Below are 22,520 nucleotides of genomic sequence, written 5' to 3'. Positions count from 1 at the left end.
AGGTACAGGTTAGAAAAAAATTTATTTTATCACTATATCTCTATTTGCTAACTCTATATGCTTTCCTAGTCTCCAGATTTCAGAAGGTAGCAAGAAACATTTATACATTAATTATCCTTCATTGTTCTTTCAATTTATGATAAATCATATAAACTTGTTTGAAGTTGCAACTACTAAGAAATTTAAATGTATAGAAGGTTAACAGTGGTACGTTTGCTCTGACTAAAATTGACGGTAGATACTCATTCTTGTTATACATGTCTAATTAAAATTTTTTTAAAAACTTCATTTCAAAAACACATTATATACTTACCAACTGAAGATAGAAATCTCCAGGACTATTTATATGACAAACGGTTACTGAAACATCTGTCATTTCTTTAGGCAAAATAGGTGGATGATAGTGTAAAGTAGTATTTTTTTCAAAGTGACTTCTTAGTGATTGTGACTTAAACCTAATTAAAAGCATAATGAAAAGCGTAAGCAGGGTCTCACCCTGTCACCCAGGCTGGAGTGCAGTGGTGCTATCATGGCTCACTGCAGCCTCTACCCTTCTGGGCTCAAGCAATCCTCCCACCTCAGCCTCCCAAGTAGCTGGGACCACAGGGGCATGCCATCACACCTGGCTAATTTTTGTAGAGACAGGGTCTCCCTACATTGCCCAGGTTGACTCTGAACTCCTGGGCTCAGGCGACCCTACTGCCTTGGCCTCCCAAAGTGCTGGGATACAAGTGTAAGCCACCATACCTGGCCAAGCCATTTTCTTAGTCTCTTTTCTCTCAGTGACTTGATCTAAAGGAAGGACTTGTACATGTACTGACTTATTTACCAAAAGCGCTCATCTTCCAATTTCTTTCTTCTAACATTTCTTGGTATTGTCTTCAATTATCAAACCAGGTTAAATAAGATATCAAGTCTCAAAACTTTAGAGCTAGGCTTTCATGTCGTACTTAGATTCAAAGCTGCTTCTATTTTTTGTGTTACATTGATATCTGTGGTCTGTGTCAGCTGAAGGGTCTCTGTGGCTCCTTCCAGATCCAAGACTACTTGTATTTTTCTAGAATGGAACCTGCTTGGGTTCCATTCCCAATCACCCAGGGTAAAAATTAGAATCTTTGACTACCTCTATGGTTACTTAAGTCATCAGAAATGATGGACAGCCTAGGCACTGTGGCTCACACCTGTAATCCCAGCACTTTGGAAGGCCAAGGTGGGCAGGAGTTCAAGACCAGCCTGGCCAACAAGGTGAAACCCTGTCTCTGCTAAAAATACAAAAATTAGCCGGGAGTGGTGGCATGTGCCTGCAATTCTAGCTACTGGGAAGGCTGAGACATGAGAATCACCAGAACCTGGGGAGGCAGGGGTTTCAATGAGCTGAGGCTGTGCTACTGCACTCTAGCCTGGGTGATGGGATGAAGACTCTGTCTCAAACAAACAAAAAAGAAATGATGGACAAAGAAACTTTAAACATCTATTCTAGATTCATACATTGAATATAGGGTAGTGATCATGAACTCATTCCAAAGGCTACAAAATTGAGGAAAATTTAGGAACAGTTAAACTATAATTATTGAAACCCTCATACAGCTGCTAATAAAGTTATCAAGAGTCCAAAAGATGTTAGGTATTTATACATACTTTATATTTTGAGCTACCTTAATTTCTCTAATTTTTCTAATTTTCATTTTTCTTTACAGACAGGGTCTCACTCTGTCACCCAACCTGGAGTACAGTGGCAAGAGCATAGCTCGAACTCCTGGGCTCAAGAAAACCTCCCACCTCAGCTCCTGACCTGAGAAGCTGGAACTACAGATGCATGCCACCACGCCTGGTTAATTTCTTTTTGTATTTCGTTGTAGAGATGAGGTCTAGCTATGTTGCCCAGCCTGGTCTCAAACTCATGACCCCAAGGAATCCTCCCTCCTCGGCCTCCCACAGTGCTAGAATTACAGTTGTGAGATGCCCTGCCCAGCCTATTTTCTTAAATCCAATTATCTGAATCCAGTTTTCACAGACAACAACTGTACTCAGAAAAGTCTAAGAGCAATATTTTTCACTTCTTCAGGTATGTTAAGGTTTACTTTACAGACATGGTTTTTAAAGGCAAAATCTGCTACTCTTATTTATAGCTATAATCTCAAAGAATATTTAAGTTTTAATAAGTTACTTACTTTGCTAGTTCCATAAAAACTAGCGCATCTCTAAGAGACACAGGCATATCACTGCTTATTTTATTCGGTGGTGGTTTTTGCAGATCTACAATAAGCACACCATCTTCTTCTCTAAAAACTTTCATTGAAACAGCCTTGTTATTTACCATTTTCAAAAATTCCACTTTAGCTTCCTCTTCCCAGCCTTCATTCTGTGCAAGAAAGTAAAATTCTATAGTAATTAATTGTAAGTATCGCTAATGTTACAATGTTCTGGATTTAGGTTTGTACCAACCACAGACGCAACTGTGAACAAACTGAACCAACCGCAGACATTAGGAAACAGCCAGGGCAGGCCGGGCATGGTGACTCACAAGGTCAGGAGTTCAAGACCAGCCTGGCCAAGATGGTGAAACCCTGTCTCTACAAAAAATACAAAAATTCGTGGGGCGTGGTGGCAGGTGCCTTTAATCCCAGCTACTCGGGAGGCTGAGGCAGGGGACTGCTTGAACCTGGGAGGCAGAGGTTGCAGTGAGCCAAGATCATGCCACTGCACTCCAGCCTGGGCGACAGAACAAGACTCCATCTCAAAAAAAAAAAGAAAGAAAAGAAAGAAAAATAGAAACAGCCAGGGCCACAAACTTAGGGGCAGTCTTTATGAATGTACAATGTGCATATACCTTCACTTTATAAATATATTCTCAAGGTTTTACTTTAGAATTTAGTTTCACTTTTGAATATTAATATGAAGGTTATAAAGAAAGATCTCAAAATGAAAGAAATAAGTATTCAATTTTCCACTTAGATGAAAATTCAAAAGGTAATTCTGAAAGTATAGGTATGCCTAAAATAAAATCGAAAAATTTACAATCATCAGTTAATCTAGCTTCCATTACTAGCAATGCATAAGATTTATGCTACTTAAGCGATTTAAAAAAAAAATCCACCCACTGGGCAAACAATTTTTTCTTTTGAGACAGGGTCTTACTCTGTCACCCAGACTGGTGTGCAGTGGCATAATCTCAGCTCATGCAATCTCTGCCTCCCAAGCTCAAGAGATCCTTCCACCTCAGCCTTCATGGTGCACTACCACACCTGGCTAATTTTTGTATTTTTGGTAGACAGGGTCTCACCATGTTGCCCAGGCTGGTCTCAAACTCCTGAGCCAAAGCGGTCCTCCCATCTCGGCCTCCCAAAGTGCTGGAATTACAGCCTTGGGCCACCAAAACCAGCCAAAAAACTTTTTATGTTGATCTTTGAACATTTACGTACCATATTGAAAGTAAATTTCAGGATCAAAACCAGAAATTCCTTAAAAACAAAAAAAGAGAATAGCTTTCTGAAGTTTTTATGATTATAAATGTAAAATCTACTCAGTGTAAAAAATGTGAAAAGTTAAAAAAGAGAAAATTAAAAACAAAACACTCATCATTTTAAAGAAAACACCAGTGCTGCTATTTTTGTGTTTCCTTTTTTTTAAATTAACTTATTTGTTATTTCAAGTATGTGTTGAATGCCTTCTATGTGGCATGTGATCTGCTAAATGCTGGGAATACAACGATGAGCAAAGACAGACTCCTCTGCTCTCATAGACCTTGTAAGAATACAACTGCTTAACATGTATTGTTACAATTTCTGTCTCTTAAGAGTTTACAATCTTGCTGGAGAATAGATTTTCATAAATAATACAAAACGCAGAATGCAATATGGCCATTAAATAGAATAATAAAGGGCAATGTATATAAGAAAATATTGTAGAGAAACACACACATCATAAACTTATTTCTCTGTAGAGTTGACTCCAAAATTACTGCTTTGCTTAGATACTTAACCAATCATTATGTTAATATATGCTTATTCAACTCCATTTCCCATTAAAAATGTTTTCAATTGTGGAAGCCGAAGTTCATTTCCTTTTCTATTAGAACTAACAGTTTAATATGCACTATGTATTTATCAAGATTACTGGTTCCCTGAGCCTATACTTAGCAATCTAACTGGCAATACATAGCTAAAATTGTAATAACCTCTGAAGGAAAAAATAATTAAAGTCTCACTTACTGAATTCTGTGGAACAATGTCTTTCAATGAGCATGGTTGTGCTAATGGCTGGACGTCTTTTAGCAGCCCTTCAGTATATGGTTCAGATTTCCTTAGAACCAGACATAAATCATTTAGTGCAATATGTTGCTTAGCAGAGTGTTCTGGTCTCACATGGGTATCAACAACTCTAGGAGAAATTCAAGTAATATTTATTGAAAATAATGCTTCAAACTTAAATTTGTTTTCCCCCACAGAAGGTATGCATTTCTAAGTATAATTTTTCTTAAGTTACACCTTTTAGAAAGTTATAGTCCAAATTAATACTTTCTTACTATATAGACTTAGTTTAGCTTTTATAAGCAGAGACACTGTTTTCCTCCACAGAAAGAAATCTCAGCTACATTTGCACTTTCACATACTCATGCAGTTTGAGCTTAAAGGAGATAATGACACTTCCCCCCATATAAATCTATTTATTCATAAAGCTATAACCATTAAGTGATCATGCTATGGTTAATACTGGTCCTTACTACAGAAACATATCAGTTTGTATTATTTTCCTAGAAGACAGAGAAAACCATTTAAAATACCTACAGTGAGTTAGACAGTATGACACTTTGAAAAACATTAATGAAATTACAGAAGTCTGATTAAAAATTTAACTCAATCATCTGTTGCTAACTGTAACATTTAAAAGAATTAGTTTGTGTATTATTCCCTGCTTTAAAGTGACATAAGAAGAGTACTTAAGTTTGGAGTTCCTTTTCTAAGCTCTCCATCTAGTAATACTGGTAAATGATAAAGTTTTACTTATCAAGACAACAGTAGAGCAAAACAATAAAACGTATGTCTTGGAAGTTAAGAATGACAAATTACTCCTCTCTACCTCTAATTTCCTTTATTCTTTAACTCCACCTCCCTCCAAAATGTTTCTAAGCAGGCCAAGGATACATATTATAAAATATCATACCCAGTGACAATCAGGACTTCAGAATTTCCAAAATCTACCATGAATATTTGTATTAGTGCAACTTCATGGACAAATAATCTGGTTGGACTACAAGGTTTTCTGGTATTTCTACCCTCTATTGGAATTAATTCTGTGATAGTTCCTCGACACCACATTCCATTTTTAATACTGCTGACAAATATTCTTGCACCTAAATAATGAGGGAAACAAATCATTATAAACATTTATCAATAAAAGCCACTTCATAAGTTTACAGACACGTTAGTTCTACCACGAAAAAGTCTTAATTCATTTATTTACTGATGATATAGCACTGTGTTCAAGTGCTATAAGAAAGATATAATACAGCATATTATGATAGTTTGTTATACAGAAACAAGCTAAATAGGGAGATAAACACCTAAAGAATACTAAGTTAGCAGTCACTTAATGACAACCAGCTTATGAGCAATAAGAACAAAGATGAATGAGACTGTCTTGCCATCAAGAAGCTCAAGAAAGGAAGAGAGACAGGCAAATTAATTACCATAATTACACTGTACTTACAAGCAAGACCATCTGTCTTTGTGATGTACACATGTACACTTACTGACATACACATATTAAAGTTTGTAATGAGAGAAGAAACAATTATCCTCTCTTTGTAAAGGGGAGTGAGAGTAAAACAATGAAAGGTAGCCTGTGAAATGCCAAAATTATTGGCACCCAGTGGTTTTCAGAGAAGAGGGAAGATGAACTAAAGACTTAGCAGTAGAGGAAGACCTTTGTAGGGACCAGTTGGGATTACAAATTAACAACCAGGAAAAAAGAAGATCAAACAAACAAACAAAAAGGCCCACAGGTGAATGCTTACTATGAGCTCAGAAATGTTCTGTGTTTTGTTTGAATTCACTTACTCCCCACAACAACCCTACGAAGGTAGTGTTTCTATCATAGGTGAGGAAAACTAGGCAGAAAACCTAATCTAGCCCAACTCACATGGCTACTTAGAAGAAGTAGCAGGAGAACTCAGGTAGTCTTAGAGCCCATTTAAACTACATATTTTGGAAATGATTCTGGTAAATTCTGATCACTGATTATATACAGAGAGATGCTGTGTAATCTCCTCTGTATATGCTAATAACAACAGGATAGTTGAAAAGCACATTATAGGCAGCCTTTTAAGTCCTACCAAAACGTTTGATCTTCAGTTTGTCAGTGACCCTTCTCTTATTTTGCTACACTACTGTACCAACATTCTTAGTTTTAAAATATAGTAAATCCCCACTTAATGTCATTGATACATTCTTAGAAACTGTGACTTTAAGCAAAATGGCATAACAAAACCAATCTTACCACATAGGCTAATTGATATAAACAAGAGTTAAGTTTCTACGTGTATTTCTGGTCACAAAAACATCATCAAACTTATAAAGACCCCAAACACTTCTAATATTAAATACTGAAACAAGTGTGAGCTAAATGTACATTTAAGAAAGATGAACAAGTAAGATATTTACTCAATTTTCGGTGAATCAGTGAGTGACGGCAGTCATAGTGGTAGTGGGTTAACTCAAAGAATTACAGCTTGCAAAGTGAGAATTGTAAGGAGTACCTCCTGGCACCACAGTTCAAAAACAATCATAAATAAGGTGGATTCACAGAGCGCTTTTGTACTGCATCATTTATTGTCATGTATTTGTATAGTTATCAAATACTTTATGAATTTTATGGTAATATATATTTATTTATTCATTCTCCAACCCGCTTACTCTAGAGTCGAGGGTGGCTGAAGCCCATCCAGGCAGCTCAGGGCACAAGGCAGGAAACAATCCTGGTCAGAACACCATTCCATTGCAGGGTCTCTGAACACAGAGACACACACACACACACACTTTGTCTCTCTCTCTCTCTCTCCCTGCCACTCAGACTGGGACAATGTAGACACACCAATTAACCTAACGTGCGCATCTTTAGGATGTGCGAGGAAACCAGAGTACCTGAAAAAACCCACACAGACACGGGGAGAATGTGCAAACTCAACACAGACATTTGCCCAAACCGGGAATTGATTTTTTTCTCATCAAAATTATAATGAGATAATGTTATTTGAAGACCTGCTGTATATATTCTATAAAACTATTCTTTCTTTCAATGGATAAAAGTCTGCTGAAGCCATTTACTGTTCTTCATAATGAAGTACAGAGGCAGGAAAAGGGAACAAGAGGATACTCTCCTCTGCTAAATCAACAATTCACATGTCTTCCCTTATCACTAATTTCTCAAAATATAAATGAGTGTTTTAATCAGCTGTATTTACTTTGCCAACATAATTATCATTAACAACTTAAAGCACAACTTTCTGGCTGTCTTAGAACATTTTCTGAAAATAAGCTATTTTTGGCATGTATTACATTTTAGACACATTATTTGCAACCACAAAAATTGAATTCAGTACTACACTTCCCTCCTCTTAGATACTAACAACGTAATGTTCCCAGCTCACATAGCATAAATGTTATTTTTTAAGTTTTAGAATTACTATTCATTTTTGTCAAAGTATATGATGATCCTACTCTTCTGATATTCTGAAAAGCTACACAGATGAGCTGAGAGTTAATAATACTTTTAAATGACAATCAAGACTAGACAGATAAAACACTTTCTGTATTAGTTATATATAGGTATTGATTGCTACTAACATAATGAGAAAAATACTCTATTAATACAAATGAATCATAGCTTCCTCATATTACAAGGTACAATCAAATTCAGTCAACGTTATAAGAAAAATACTCGTAACAAAAGCCCGAAGCATGGCAAATTCACATATCCTCACAATTAAAAGACTGACTGAATTTACAATTATCCTCTGTAGGGCGCTGGGAATGGGTGCCACAGGCCTCCTGAATCTCAGGTGCTCAATGCTAGCCCCAACACTCACACATGGCGAGCAAGAGACTGGAGTTACACAAGAATCATCTTAGAGGCACAGTTCTTCATGGAGACAAGGGGACAGGCTACATAATCTGTCATGGGTTTTGTAGTTTTAAAAGCAATTCGCCCTACTACATAATGGAGTTTCTGTACATATCTCACTCTAAAAATGTGCCAACATTCCATCTTAATCCTTAGCTAATTTGCCTAAATAATTTATGTTAAATAATCCTAAAACTTTTATGCTTACTACAAATGAACTTAGAGCAAAAATCTATATTATAACAAGTCTTATGTGGGTTGGCCAAGTTATTATATTATTTAAATAAATTTGATATTTTAACTTGGACTAATATTTCATTACCTAGTTCCAAAATGTCTGAAGGATCAAGGTGTGAACTCCTATTGCAAAATTCATTCACCTTCTTCTCCAGTACTTTGGCGTCTTTTATTTGTGAATACTTCCGAATGTAGAAATGGCAAGGATCTATTACATGGCTTACAAAAACTAGCTCTGCGGAACCTGGATAAAAATGTTTAAGCCACATTAATAAACCATGAGTTAGAAAATAATTCATGAAAGCTGAACAACCATAATAGCCTCTAAAAGAGTGTCTTATGGCATTGTGAACTCTGGGAATATCGCACGTCGGCCCCAGGAAGTAGTGCAAGCCCTAAATGATTGATAAAACAAATGGATCACTTTCAACAATGAATTCTTTATTAACCTGAACTGCAAATACTTCATAATACTTGCAAAATACGCTAAATAAATGAAATCATAGTCCATGTGATAGTTAAGATTCTAAAGTCAACGTATATGCTGTAACTCTACTGTATTACAAAAGTTCAGTTTCTTTATGAACATATTTGGAACTCAGAACCCCTACTGATAATGATTAGGTTTCTAGGATAACCTACAAAAGCCAGTTCCATCTATACTCTACCTATAGAACCAATACAGCTCATAGCCACTCTGACTCCCAAGTCTTATAAATCAGGTTAGTCTTATAAATCAGATGTGAAAAAATGTCTAGGCAAAGCCAAAGTACTGAGCAGCATTTAGGGGAATGTGTGTGCTTTTTGGTGGGGTGAGTAGAGGTAAAGACAGTAGAAAATTTTCTTAAGCCAAGTGTCTTCACTAATATGAAAAGATCTCCAAAGTACAATGTTAAGGAAGGAATGCAAAAACAAAACAGTGGTATGCTACGTTTTGTGTAAAAAAAAAAAAAAAAAAAGACCCCCCTCCCGCCCACACACACACATAGAGAGAGAGAGGGAGAGAGAAGTTTGGAAAAATAATTTGTGTGTGTTTATTTATAAATGCATAAAGAAAATGTGGAAGAGATGGAGACACTGAATAGAATGGGAATAGGATGGGGGGAAGTTTCACATAATATTTTAATATATATTTAATTTCTGAATGAGGTAAATGTTTACATGGTAAAATTGTTTAAAAAACAAAGACTAGGAGGAGTGGAAATGAATATAGTCAAGTATAGATAGATGACAGAAACTGAACAAATGGGTCATTTTAACTATCCAATAGAAAATATAAAGAATAATGCCCATATTTAGGGTGGGGTAAAAAGATAAACACATACAACTGGGGTGACATCTGAGAGAAGTATAAATTTTGGAAATATTCCTGGCTGTGCACGATGGCTCACGCCTATAATCCCAGCACTTTGGGAGGCCAAGGAGGGAGGATCGCTTGAGGACAGGAGTTTTGAGATCAGCCTAGCTGACATGGTGAAACCTCATCTCTACTAAAAATACAAAAATTATCTGAGGATTGTGGCATGTGCCTATAATCCCAGCTACTCCGGAGGCTGAGGCACAAGAATCATTTGAGCCTGAGGAGGTTGCAGTGAGCCAGGATCGCGCCACTGCATTCCAGCCTGGGCAACAGAGTAAGACTCTGTCTCAAAAAATATGTTTTTTATTGGGGGAAATATTTCTGCCAGAGTCAAAACATTCATTCATTCATTTATTTGAGATGAGGTCTCACTGTTACCCAGGGTGGAGTGCAGTGGTGGGATCTCAGCTCATTGCTACCTCCGCCTCCCAGGCTCAAGTGATCCTCCCACCTCAGCCTCCTGAGTAGCTGAGACCACAGTTGTGCACCACCACACCCACTTATGTTTTTGTACTTTTTGTAGAGACAGGGTTTCACCATGTTGCCCAGGCTGGTTTCGAACTCCTGAGCTCAAATCATCCACGTGCCTCGGCCTCCCAAAGTGCTGGGATTACAGGTGTGAGCCATGGTGTCTGGCCCCGGAATTAAAACTTTTAACATTAGAAAGTAATATGTTTTAGTTATCAGTGAAATTCACTTTACTTACTACCTCACACTAGGTAAGAGCTACTTACTACACATACAGTAAACTCCACTACATCAAGCTCAGACAGTTGTTACAGTATCTGCTTTTGATCCAAAAGGAACAGATGAGTTTTTCTGAAGAGGCTTTTTTGGATATCTAGGTGTCTCCCCAAGATCATCTGTGCCGCATGCTTCATCAAAATAAGAAATAAAGACAACTTGTACTAACTGTGTTAACAATGATATGCTAGTTTTTAAAAAGCTGTACTGAAATTGGCAAAACACTGGAATGGCAACACCCCTTGTATCAATGAATAAAGTTATTACAGGTATCTTAAGTAATTGAGACATCAATGATAATACAGTGGAAAGAAGTGTGTCCTTTTCTAAAATGCAATTCTGGAGAGTCAACCAATAAAATAGACAACGGGTAGGGGAAAATAAAAGCTGATCTTGAAAAATGGTCTTAAAGGAGACTATTAGTATAAAACTACATAGTGTAGTATCTCACTCCATGTTAATGGAAAGAATACTGACATTGAAAATCTAATCAAATACAACTGTGATATATTTAAATGTTATAAAATAGATAACATTATAATCATGATAGTTTTAATTAAATCTCACAACAAAGATTGAAGAGATGTTCTTAATTCAAAGAAAGTAATAAAACTGTCCAGAAATCACATCTCTCTCATTTATTTATATCTTTTATACAAGGCTTATATGTGAGAACACTAAAAATTCTCAAAATACCCTAATTAAACCAGATATTAATTTATACCTCAGAGGTTAGCTATATTACTGCATTAAAAATAAAAATTATCCTAACTCTGGAAAATGTGAGAGTAGGGGCATGGAATGAACAGGTTTTAACTCATAATGAGGAATAAGATTATAACAGCAATTATATTTCTGTTAAATGCATGGACGAAAAAGGTACCAACTGTGTCTAATTACAGATACGAGATCTTTCCCCTCTGCTTTTACATTTTAACTTACTTTCCACGTTGTCTTCAATAATTTCTTCAATTATCACATCAGGGCTAGATCCCATCTGAGGTAACACAGCAATGGTTTTAGGGGATGCTGTTGCAACGTCTTTCTGTGGCTGGAAGTTTTTTGCTTCTAAATGTACATCATTTGTCTCAGGTTGCAAAGGAGGTGGTGGTGCTTCACTGGTTAGGACAGACATGTCAACCTTTTTCTTTTCTAGCGGTGGGTATGTATCGTAACAAGAAAGTTCCTTTTTGTTATTATATTTCTTTTGAACATTCTGTCTAATTTCATTTTCTTGGGGATAACATCTGTTTAAAAATACAGAGATATAAGCTATGGATACAGAGGTATATGGTACAACCATGAATAAGTCACTAGAAACTCCCACCATGGACATTAATCTGAATCTTTTGGGCATGATTATTCAATAGCCACTGACCCACTGCCAGTTATTTATCCATTCTACTCCATATTTTTCTATTGTCTCCACATATCCAGACAGTTTTTAGGCTATCAAATCTACAAGTATAGAAATTTTACAATGAGATAAGATTGGGTTTCATGAAGTTTATATTTTAGTTATTCCATGATGGATTTAGCTTCTTCACAGATCAGTGTTTAAGAAGCCACTGTGGAAATAACGATCAACAAAGCCAACTGGATTTAGCAATGATGCATGTTTATCTGCCTCTTCCAACAGAGGACATACATTTAACTAAGTAAAATTGATATATGTTGAAGTCCAAACACCTGAGAGTCATATATATGTACACGACCTTGCAATCTAAATGTCTCTTTTCATAACAATTCTTATTAGACCTGAGACATGCAACATTATTAATCAGCTCCGGTGTCATAAACCTCTGCTTTGACTTATACAACACCACTTCTGTTCTCCTTCAACTTCTGTCTGCTCCTTCTCAAGTTTTTTTTTTACAGATTACCCTTTCCCTGCTTTAAATTTTAGTATCCTTCCAGGGTATTGTCCTTGACCTGTTTGAATACCTGCTCTTACTGTGCAAACCCATGGTTTAACTACCATTTGTAATCAGTACATGCAGGTTATACTAATACTTTCCCTAAAAACTAGGAAAAAATTTAAAAGGCAGCTCTCAGAGTTAAATTTAAAGTAGAAGATCAGTACAGATGCTTAAAGAGGCAGAATAGTTTTTAGTGTCTTAGAAATGCGGATAGTAACCATATTCAAGTTGTGAAAATGTCAAAAAGAACATATTGATTGCAAAGGTTGTTGATTATCCATGTAAGCATAAAGTCAAGTCACAGCAGTAAATATGGGGCAGGGCTCTCCCAAGCATGGAGAAAGATGACTGAGCCGAAGGACTGGTATTCCACTTCCTCTGGCAAGGTCTTCCCTCTGATGGAGAGGAATCTAATCAGCTATCTTAGCCTAATTCTGTTAACCTATCTGATTAATTTTATTCCCTTTATTCAAAAAAGATTACCAAAAAAGTAACTTCTGACAAGTTAGCTCCTCAGTTCTAGTCCCTGTTTACAATTATATTTATCCATTAAGTTAACAAACTGGCATTTTGACTACACATCAGTTTTGTGACCTTGGTTTATATGAATTTACCTGGCTTAGAGTATACATCAACCTATGTGCTTCTGAAATGGTAATACTGTAAGCCAGACTAATTTGTTCCCTAAGGTAACAAATGCGTTGCTTTTCTCGGGGGACCATTTCCATTGGAGACAATCCACCTACAATGAAAGAACTTACTTCTCTTTTGGTGGTTTCTACATCTATATTCTGATTACTCCTAAACCCAGAATCAAGACCAAGATCTCTTAAGTTTCAGCATTCATATCCAATTAAGCTGTACACATTTCTCTCCAGAAAGCTGGTAAACAGTAAGTACTCAACATACTATCTTCCCCCTCCCAACTTACTTTGCTTCCTGTATTCCTAATCTTGATGAATAATACCACAATCCATCGACTTAGTCACCAAAGCGTAACAAACCATTGATGATGCTTCCCTTTTCCTCATGCCTCACGTTCAAGCATTACTGAGTTTTATTAATTTTCCCTGTTTTGCATTTGTCATATCTATTCTCAGTCCCTATCCAGTGCTATTAGTTAAGTTTTAGTTCTCATGAGTTGCTGAGTCTACTGATATGATGACCTAAGTGATCCTTCAGCCTTCACTGTCATCCTCTTATGCCAAATAATCCCCCAAATGGCCATCAAAATTATCCCTAAAAAATGTAATCTAATAATTTTTACTTTCATGCTTAAAACCTTTTAGTGGCTTTCTACTCCCTAGAACTATACTGTACAACAGAACTTTTGGTGATAATAGAAATATGCTGCATTGTCTAATATAGCAGTGCTTTGGTCTAAATGTTTCAAAATTCATGTTGAAACTTAATTCCCATTGTGGTGACATTAAGAGGTGGGGCCTTTGGGGAAATTAATGATCAAGCAATGAGGGCTCTGCCCTCATGAATGGATTTGTGCCTTACAACAAGTCTGGAGGGAACTAGCTTATGCCTTTTTTTGCTCTTCTGCTCTTCCACCTTGTGAAGATAGTTATTTGTCCCTTTTATGCTCTTCCATGCTTTCTGCCATGTGAGGACACAGCATTCAAAGTGCTATCTTAAAGCAGAGATCAGGGCCCTCACCAGAAACCAAATCTGCCAGCATTATGATCTTGGGCTTCTCAGCCACCAGAACTGCAAGCAAATAAACACCTGTTCTTTATGAATTACAGAAGAATAAACAACATCTGTTCTTTTTAAACTTTGTTATAGCAGCACAAATAGAATAAGACAGGTAGTCACTAACGACATGTGGCTACTGAGCACTTGAAATGTGGGCTAATGGAACTGAGGAACTGGATTTTAATTCTATTTAGTTTTAATTAATTTATGTTTAAATTTAAATAGCTACATGTGATTAGTGGCTACTATACTGGACAGCATGGATCATAAGGCTCAAACATCATCAGACAGCATACAAAGTCTTTAAGACTTAGCATCTATGTATCCTTGGGGACATAGAGAATGGAATTATATACACCATTCCCTGAACCTAGCATGCTATTTCACTGCACATATATTCACTGCCTATAAGATGCATACTTCCTTTTTCTCCTCCTTTCTACTTGCTACTTCATTTTAATAGATAAGGGAAAAGAAAATATCTTTCCAAGTCCTGTTACCCCAGTAAGAACTGATCATTCCCTTGCTTTGCACCTCAAGTAAATTCTGCATACATTACCCTAGCAATTATGCATTTTATTGTTTGCATGTCCTTCTTCCTCTACTTATTGTAATTTCTCGGACATTTATCTCAATATCTAGGGTGTTAGTGCCTAGCAGTGTTCAATGCTTGCTGACTGAATCAATCTCAAAGATAACTTTGACATGTATATTGCTGAATACTGATCCCTTCTAGGCCTTTTAAAAAACATTATATGTAGAATTTAACTATAGAAACTATTTTGCCCTTTATTTTTCAGCTTTTGAATGACACTAAACATCAATTCTTCTGTCTCTTAGATAATGTAAGTACTGTCAGACACTAATGGCATGTTACCATGCTTATAAATACTTACTTTGTTGAGTCCCTAAATTCAATCTTTCCCATATTGTTGAACATACAGATGATCTCACTGCAATTCACACTCAACCTATAACAAAACATTAACATATACATAAATGTTCTAATACAAATGTATCATGTTCTCTAAACAAAAATCAATTGCTGACATTAATGAATTGAAAAGGAAACATTTAAATAACTTTCTAAGTTAGCACAAATTACACTTATCTTAATTTGGTTACTAACTTAGTAAACATTTGTGACCCAAAATTTCAATTTATTATTACTTGCTATTTTAATACATTTAAGTTCCAGCACATCTTTATACTTGTTATGGTCTCCTGAACTATGACTTACTTACCTGGGAGGGTTCCTTAGTTGTGGAGAACTAACTTGTGCTAATTCACTATCTGAAGTTAACTGCAAAGTCCGGATAATCTAGAATTTAAAAAAAAATCATTCATGTGTGAATCTTGTCACAAATATTGCTGAACAGTAAGATTTTAGAAAGAAAACTGTATCTTCTAGGTATTTCATTAATTATTGCATTCAGGCTCAATTTGGGGCACTCAAAGTGATACAAATAAGTGTTTATGACTTTTGGAGATATGTATAAAAGGTAACAATAGACACTAAGAAATAGGATAGAGCTACATGATCAGAGAAAACTCGATCAGATTCATTTTGCAACTGTGCTGCTATCTTCAAGAGTTTTCTCCCTTTTTGCCCTATTTTCTTAGCTAGATTAACCAGGATAAAGACCAAATTTTATCATTTTTTCATCACCTAGTGTTGCACGTGTAATACACAGGAAACAACTATTATTGTTTTAGAACTAAAGCCTGGGACACCTAGCCAAGTAGGGTCATGGCAAATTGTCCTTTCATTTAATGTTAGAGACTTTGGAGGCAGGTAAACTAATGGCTTCTCTTCTATACACCTGATTATCCACAGGAAGTGAGATCCTGAAGATTCACAGATGACTAAAGCAAAATCTATACCCTTAGGGAGTGAGGCAGAAGTCAGCAAAGATCTGTGATTAATCTTGTCCTGTCAAAGTATAAGAAACTTTTGTTTTTTTGCCCAATTCTACCCCTTAGGCACATGATTAGATGATAGGAGATGGCTGAAGCTGTCTCTTGACTTGCACAATTTGGAATGGAATTGGAAGAGAAAAACTTGACTAGGATTTTGAATTAAATTTTAACGTTAAGAGTTGACAGCCACACCTAAATTGCTTATGTGAACAAAATAGAGTCCTATTCAGTTTGCTACCCTTATTTGTCCTCATTTTTTTAATCAGGTGTCCTAGAAACCTAAACTTTCACCTCAATGTCACCTTACTTGCTCTCAGATCAAGTGTTACAAAGACTTAATTGCACCATTTCCCTAACTGGTCAAAAAAAACAAAAGGTCATATAAATTTTACAATGTTTGTCTTAGATTTCATACATTATTTTATTATAACTTAGACTATCCTAACCTATATTGTCATCAATTTAGAATTCTAAATAATAATATAGGTTAGGATAATCTGAAAAACAAATTCTTGTCTTAAATATATTCCAAAGCATGCAAAATAAGCTACCACAGAAATAACTCACATTGTGAACTATTAAATTACCTGATTCAGGTCACAGTATGTTCTTAGAGAAGGTGATAATTGTAATGCTCTTGCTATGTTCATAGCTGCATTCAAATTATTTTTTTTCTCTTCAATGTAGCTTTTAGCCTTTATTAAATTTGATAGATAATCATCAGTAGTTCTTGCAAATTCTTCACACAGGTTCTTTTTCCTTCATTTAAGATTCCAAAGTTATTTTGCAGTATTTCATAAATATTTATAGAAAAAGTCGATCTATAGTATCTTGAAGAGTAAGTTCAGTAGTTGATGAATTTTACATAATATGGTTAAATGAGGCAAACAGTAACTGAACTGTATCTGAAAGGGTACTTTTACTTGTTGATAAAATTAACATATAACATGGTAAATGAGGCATTAAATTGAACTGAAATGTATTATAGTTAAAAGCTATGTATACATAATTAGAGAAAAGCAAATTTTGTGGAAGGCAGGAGATTATAAGTAGAGACATACAATAGACCATCTAAGGCCTGGAGGAGAATCTGAGCTCAGACTCTTTAGGACATTAAGGCATATAAAAGCAGTTGTATATACAGGGGAATTGAAAAAGCCACACTGAGGCCCAGGCAAGATGCATGCTCAGAAAACATCTGAGAAGATCTTAAGCCTGACCTCAGGCTGATCTCAAGGCTCAGGGCACACACAACCACTCAGTGAAGGACTGTTACATGAAGAGCCAGTCTGCAAAGACAAGGGAAGGTAGCTATTTTCTCAAATGCCCAATTTCAACAAAAATACCACAAGGCACACCAAGGAACAGAAAAACATGACCCATTCAAAGGAAGAAAACAGAATGGTAAAAACAGTTCTCAAAGAAGCACAGGCGTTGGACTCAATAGGCTTAAAACAACTGTCTTAAATATGCTTAAACAGCTCAAGAAAAATATGGACAAAGAACTAGAGAATAATCAGAAAAATGATCTAGGGGACAAAATGATAATATCAACATAGAGAAATTAAATAAAATAGCCAAACAGAAATTCCATAGATTGTATTGAAAAATACAGTAATTGTAATTTTAAAAAATCCACCAAAGGTTCTACTGCAGATCTGGACAGGCAGAAGGAAAGAACGAGCCAACTTGAATATAGGACAATTAAAATAATGAAGCCTGAAAAAAATAAAAACAACAATGAAGAGAAGTAAACAGAGTCTAAGGTACTTGTGAGTCACTATCAAGCAGACTAATGTATGCATTATAGGAATCGCAGGAGAAGAGACAGACAAAGAGACAGAAATTATTTGAAGAAATAATGGCAAAAAACCTTCCAAAATTTGATGAGACATGAATCTATAAATCTAAGAGCTCAAGGAACTCCAACTGCTGAAGGACACAGAATCCTGAAAGCTGCAAGAAAAATGCAATTTGTCAAGTACAAGGGATCCTCAATAATATTATCTGCAAATTTCTCAGCAGAAACCTTGGAGGCCCAAAGGCAATGTATATTTACAGCACCAAAAGAAAAAAAGCTGTCAAAGTATTCTTCAAAAGTGAAGGAGAAATTAAAATATCCCCAGATAAACAAAAGCTGAGGGAGTTCATTACCAGTAGACTTTCCCTATAAGAAATGCTAATGAAAGTCCTTCACGTTAATGTGAAAGAAGGCTATGCAGTAACTCAAAGCCATACAATGATAAAAATATCTCTGGTAAAGGTAAATACATGGGCAAACATAAAAACCAATATTAGTGTAATTTTAATTTATAATTCTACTTTTTATTTTCTACAGAATTTAAAGGACAAATACGTAAAATATCAATCTATCTTAACGGGTATACAATATAGAGGAATGTAATTTGTGACACTGAAAAAATAAAGGGTGGCAGATTTGTAAAGCAGTAGAGGTTTTATATGCAACTAAAGTTAAGCTGTCTACTACTCAGAACAGATTGTTATAACTTCAGGATGTTATATGTAATCCTTATGGGTAACCATAAAAACTATTTACAGACTATGCACAAAAAGAAATGAGAAAGGAATCAAAATTTGTGACTACAAAAGAAAAAAATCAAGTAAACACAAAGAAAGGCAGTAATGGAGGAAATAAGCAACAACAAATAAGCCATAAAACATACAGAAAACAAACCAAATGGCAAAAATACTTCCTTATCAGTATTTTAAGTGTAAATAAATTAAACTCTCTAATCCAAAGGCACAAATCTGAAGACTGGATAAAAAATATGACCCAACTATATGCTGCCACAAAAATTTCACTTTAGGTCTAAAGACATATAGAGGTTGAAAATGAAAGGATGGAAAAAGATAATACATGCCGATAATTTAAAAAGCTGGGGTGGCTCCACAAATTTTAGGCAAAATAGACTTTAATGTAACAATTATAAGCATATATGTACCAATATTAGAACCCCAAAACATATAAAGCAAACATTTGCAGAATTAAAGGGAAAAATAGACATGTCTACAATAATCATTAGAGACTTCAATATCTCCCTTCCAATAATGGATAAAACAACCAGTGCAGAATCAATAAAGCAATAAATTACTTGGACAACACTATAGACTGATTGGACCCAACAGACATATTTAGAACACTATACCCAACAACATGAGGATAAACATTTTTCTCAAGTGTGCATGTAACATTTTGAGACAGAACATATGTTAAGACCATGCTGACTAATGTTTAATGTTCATTAACTTTTATTAGTAAGTCTTAATAAACTTAAAGATTGAAATCCTACAAGGTATCTTTTCTGACTACAATGGAATGACCTAGAAATAACAGGAAAAAAACCCCGGAAGATTCATAAACATGTAAAAATAAAACAATATGCTCCTAAATCCCAATGGGTCAAAGAATAAATCACAAGGGAAATTAGGAAATTATCTGGGGCAAATGAAGCAAGAACACAAAATTTATGGGATGCAATGAAAGCAATGCTGAGGGAAATTTATAGCTGTAAATACTCACATTTAAAAAGGAGCTCGCAAATGAACAACCTAACTATATACCATAAGTAACTAGAAAAAGACCAAACTAAACTCAAAGCAGAAGGAAGGAAATAAAGGAGAAGAGAAGAGATAAATACACAACAAAGAAAAATAAAAGCAAAAGTTTGACTTCAAGATTAGAATTAAACCTATAGTCACACTAAGAAAAGAGAATCAGGCCAGGCGTGATGGCTCACACCTGTAATCCCAGCACTTTGGGAGGCCGAGGCAGATGGATCACAAGGTCAGGAGATCGAGACCATCCTGGCTAACACAGTGAAACCCCATCTCTACTAAAAATACAAAAAAAATTAGCTGGGCGGGTAGCAGGTGCCTGTAGTCCCAGCTACTCAGGAGGCTGAGGCAGGAGAATCACTTGAACCCGGGATACAGAGGTTCTGGTGAGCCGAGGTCGCGCCACTGCACTCCAGCCTGGGTGACAGAGCGAGACTCCATCAAAAAATAAAAAAAAGAATCAAATTACTATAATCAGAAATAAACTGGGTACATTACTATCAATTTTACACAAATAAAAAGGATTAAAAGGCTATTATGAACAACTGTACACAAATTATATAACTAGGTGAAACAGACAAATTTCCAGGAACACATAACCTATCACAACTGACTCATAAAAGTATTAAAAAATCTGTACAGACTTATGACTAAGGAGATAGAATGAGTAATCAAAAAACCTCCCAACAAAGTTTAGCCTTAGACCAGACAGCTTCACTAGTAAATTGAACCAAACATGTAATAATCAACACCAATCCTCCTCAAACTCTTCCAAAATACTTGAAGGGCAGAAATGTTCCCTAACTCACTCTGAGGCCAAAACTACCAATACCAAAACCACACAAAGAAAACTGTAGACCAGTATCATTTATAACTATTGATAGAAAGTCCTCAGACAAACTAGCAAACCAAATTCAACAGCATAGTAAGAGAATTATACACCATGACCAAGTGGGATTTATTCCTGGAAAGCAAGAATAGTTCAACATACAAACATTAACATGTGATTGATGTAACATACCACATTAAAAGAAAAAAGCAAAAAGCCCAAGTGGTTTCTCAATTGATGCAGAAAAAGGACCTGACATAATTCAACACAATTTCATGATAAAACCACTCAAACCAGAAGATGACTACCTCACTATAATAAAGACCCTATATGGAAAAACCCATAGTGAACATGATACCCAATGGTGAAGACTGAAAGCTTTTCTTATAACATTAGGCACAAGACATACCTGCTTTTGCTACTTCTGTGCAACACAGTAATGAAAGTTCTAGCCAAAGCAATTAGACAAGAAATAAGGTTTTCGAATTGGAAAGGAAGAAGTAAAATCATCTTTTTGTAGGAAGTAAAATATTTTATTTGCAGATGACATGATCATACATGCAGAAAACCCTAAAGATGCCATAAAATAATACTAAAGCTAATAAATGCATTCAGCAAAAAAGTAGGACACAAAAATCAACATATCAAAATAAGGTGTGTTTCTACACAGTAACAATGAATAATCCCAAAAGAAAATTAAGGAAAAATCCCTTTTACAATAGCATCAAAAGAAAGAAAATACTTAAGAATAAACAAAGGAGGTGAAAGACTTGTATACGAAATTGCTGAAAGAAATTAAGACACAAATAAATGAGAAGACATCCCATGTGCATAGATTGGAACACTTAATATCATTAATATGTCAATACTGCACAAAGTGATCTACAATTCAATGCAATCCCTAACAAAATCTCAATGACATTGTTTTGTGAAAATTGAAAAGTCCATCTTAAAAGTCCTATGAAATCTTAAGAGACCCTGAGAAACAATCTTGAAAAGGAACAAAGTTGTAGGACTCACACATTCTGATTTTAAAACTTACTACAAAACAACAGTAGTCAAAACAGCATGGTACTAGCATAAGGAAAGACATACAGAACAACGGAATAAAACAGAAATCCCAGAAATAATCCTTCACATATATGGTGAGCTCATTTTTGACAAGGGTGCCAAGAACATTCAGTGGGGGAAAGGACAATCTTTTCAACAAATAGTGCTGGGAAAACTGGATATCCAATTCAAAAGGATGAAGTTGGATCCTTACCTTATGCCATATACAAAAATTAACTAAAGATGGATCAAAGATCTAAATGTGAGAACTATAAAACTCTTAAAACACAGGGAAAAGGCATCATGATGTTAGATTTGGCAGTGATATCTTGAATATGACACCAAAAGCACAAGAAACAAAAGAAACAATAAACTGGATTTCATAAAATTAAAAACTTTTGTGGATCAAAGGACATTATCGAGAGAGTGAAAAGACAACTTACAAATGGGAGAAAATATTGTAAGTCATATAGACAAAAATTTAATATTCAAAATATACAAAGAATTGCTATAACCCAATAGCAACAATTGGGCTCAAGCAATCCTCCCACCTCAGCTTCCCATGCAGCTGGGACTACAGAAATGCACACAATGCCTGGTTGATTTTTTTTTGTTTTGTACAGATGGAGTCTCACTGTGTTGCCCAGACTGGTCTCAAACTCCTGAGCTCAAAGATCCCCCCCCATCTCAGCCTCCCAAAGTGAGCTTAGACAGGATGATCACCATGTATCCTACAGGTGTAAGCCACCACACCTGGCTCAAGCTTGTTTACTTTAACAGTTAACAGCTTCAGCTGGGCACCGTTATGTACACCTGTAATCCCAGCACTTTAGGAGGCTGAGGCAGGATGATTTCTTGAGGCCAGGAGTTTGGGAAAAGCATGGACAATGTAGTGAGACCCTTGTCTCGGAAAACAAAACAACAACAACAACAAAAAAACATAAAATTAGCTGGATGTAGTGGTGTGGGCTTGTAGTTCCAGCTACTTTGAAGGCTGAGGTGGCAGGATCACTTCAGCCCAGGAGTTTGAGGCTGCAGTGAGCTATTATCACACCATTGC

At 35.7% G+C, this 22,520-nt stretch overlaps 1 protein-coding gene across 9 annotated transcripts in view; it reads right to left on the bottom strand.

Annotated features, from left to right (window-relative positions):
* The window catches only part of RNF17 (ring finger protein 17), a 133,281-nt gene that overhangs the window by 76,187 nt on the left and 34,574 nt on the right, over positions 1–22,520 (bottom strand). For all 9 annotated transcript variants that reach the window (XM_055096554.2, XM_055096552.2, XM_055096553.2 and 6 more), the window contains 9 exons: positions 16,593–16,764; positions 15,330–15,406; positions 14,982–15,056; positions 11,405–11,709; positions 8,444–8,602; positions 5,164–5,353; positions 4,212–4,380; positions 2,172–2,362; positions 314–455 (listed from right to left, as the gene is read on the bottom strand). In XM_055096554.2, the coding sequence (XP_054952529.1) occupies positions 314–455; positions 2,172–2,362; positions 4,212–4,380; positions 5,164–5,353; positions 8,444–8,602; positions 11,405–11,709; positions 14,982–15,056; positions 15,330–15,406; positions 16,593–16,764 (1,480 nt within the window). The remainder of the gene's footprint in view (positions 1–313; positions 456–2,171; positions 2,363–4,211; positions 4,381–5,163; positions 5,354–8,443; positions 8,603–11,404; positions 11,710–14,981; positions 15,057–15,329; positions 15,407–16,592; positions 16,765–22,520) is intronic.

This window comes from Pan paniscus, chromosome 14 (genome assembly GCF_029289425.2).
Source record: "Pan paniscus chromosome 14, NHGRI_mPanPan1-v2.0_pri, whole genome shotgun sequence".
Lineage (NCBI taxonomy): Eukaryota > Metazoa > Chordata > Mammalia > Primates > Hominidae > Pan > Pan paniscus.
This window is presented reverse-complemented; position numbering and strand designations above follow the sequence as displayed.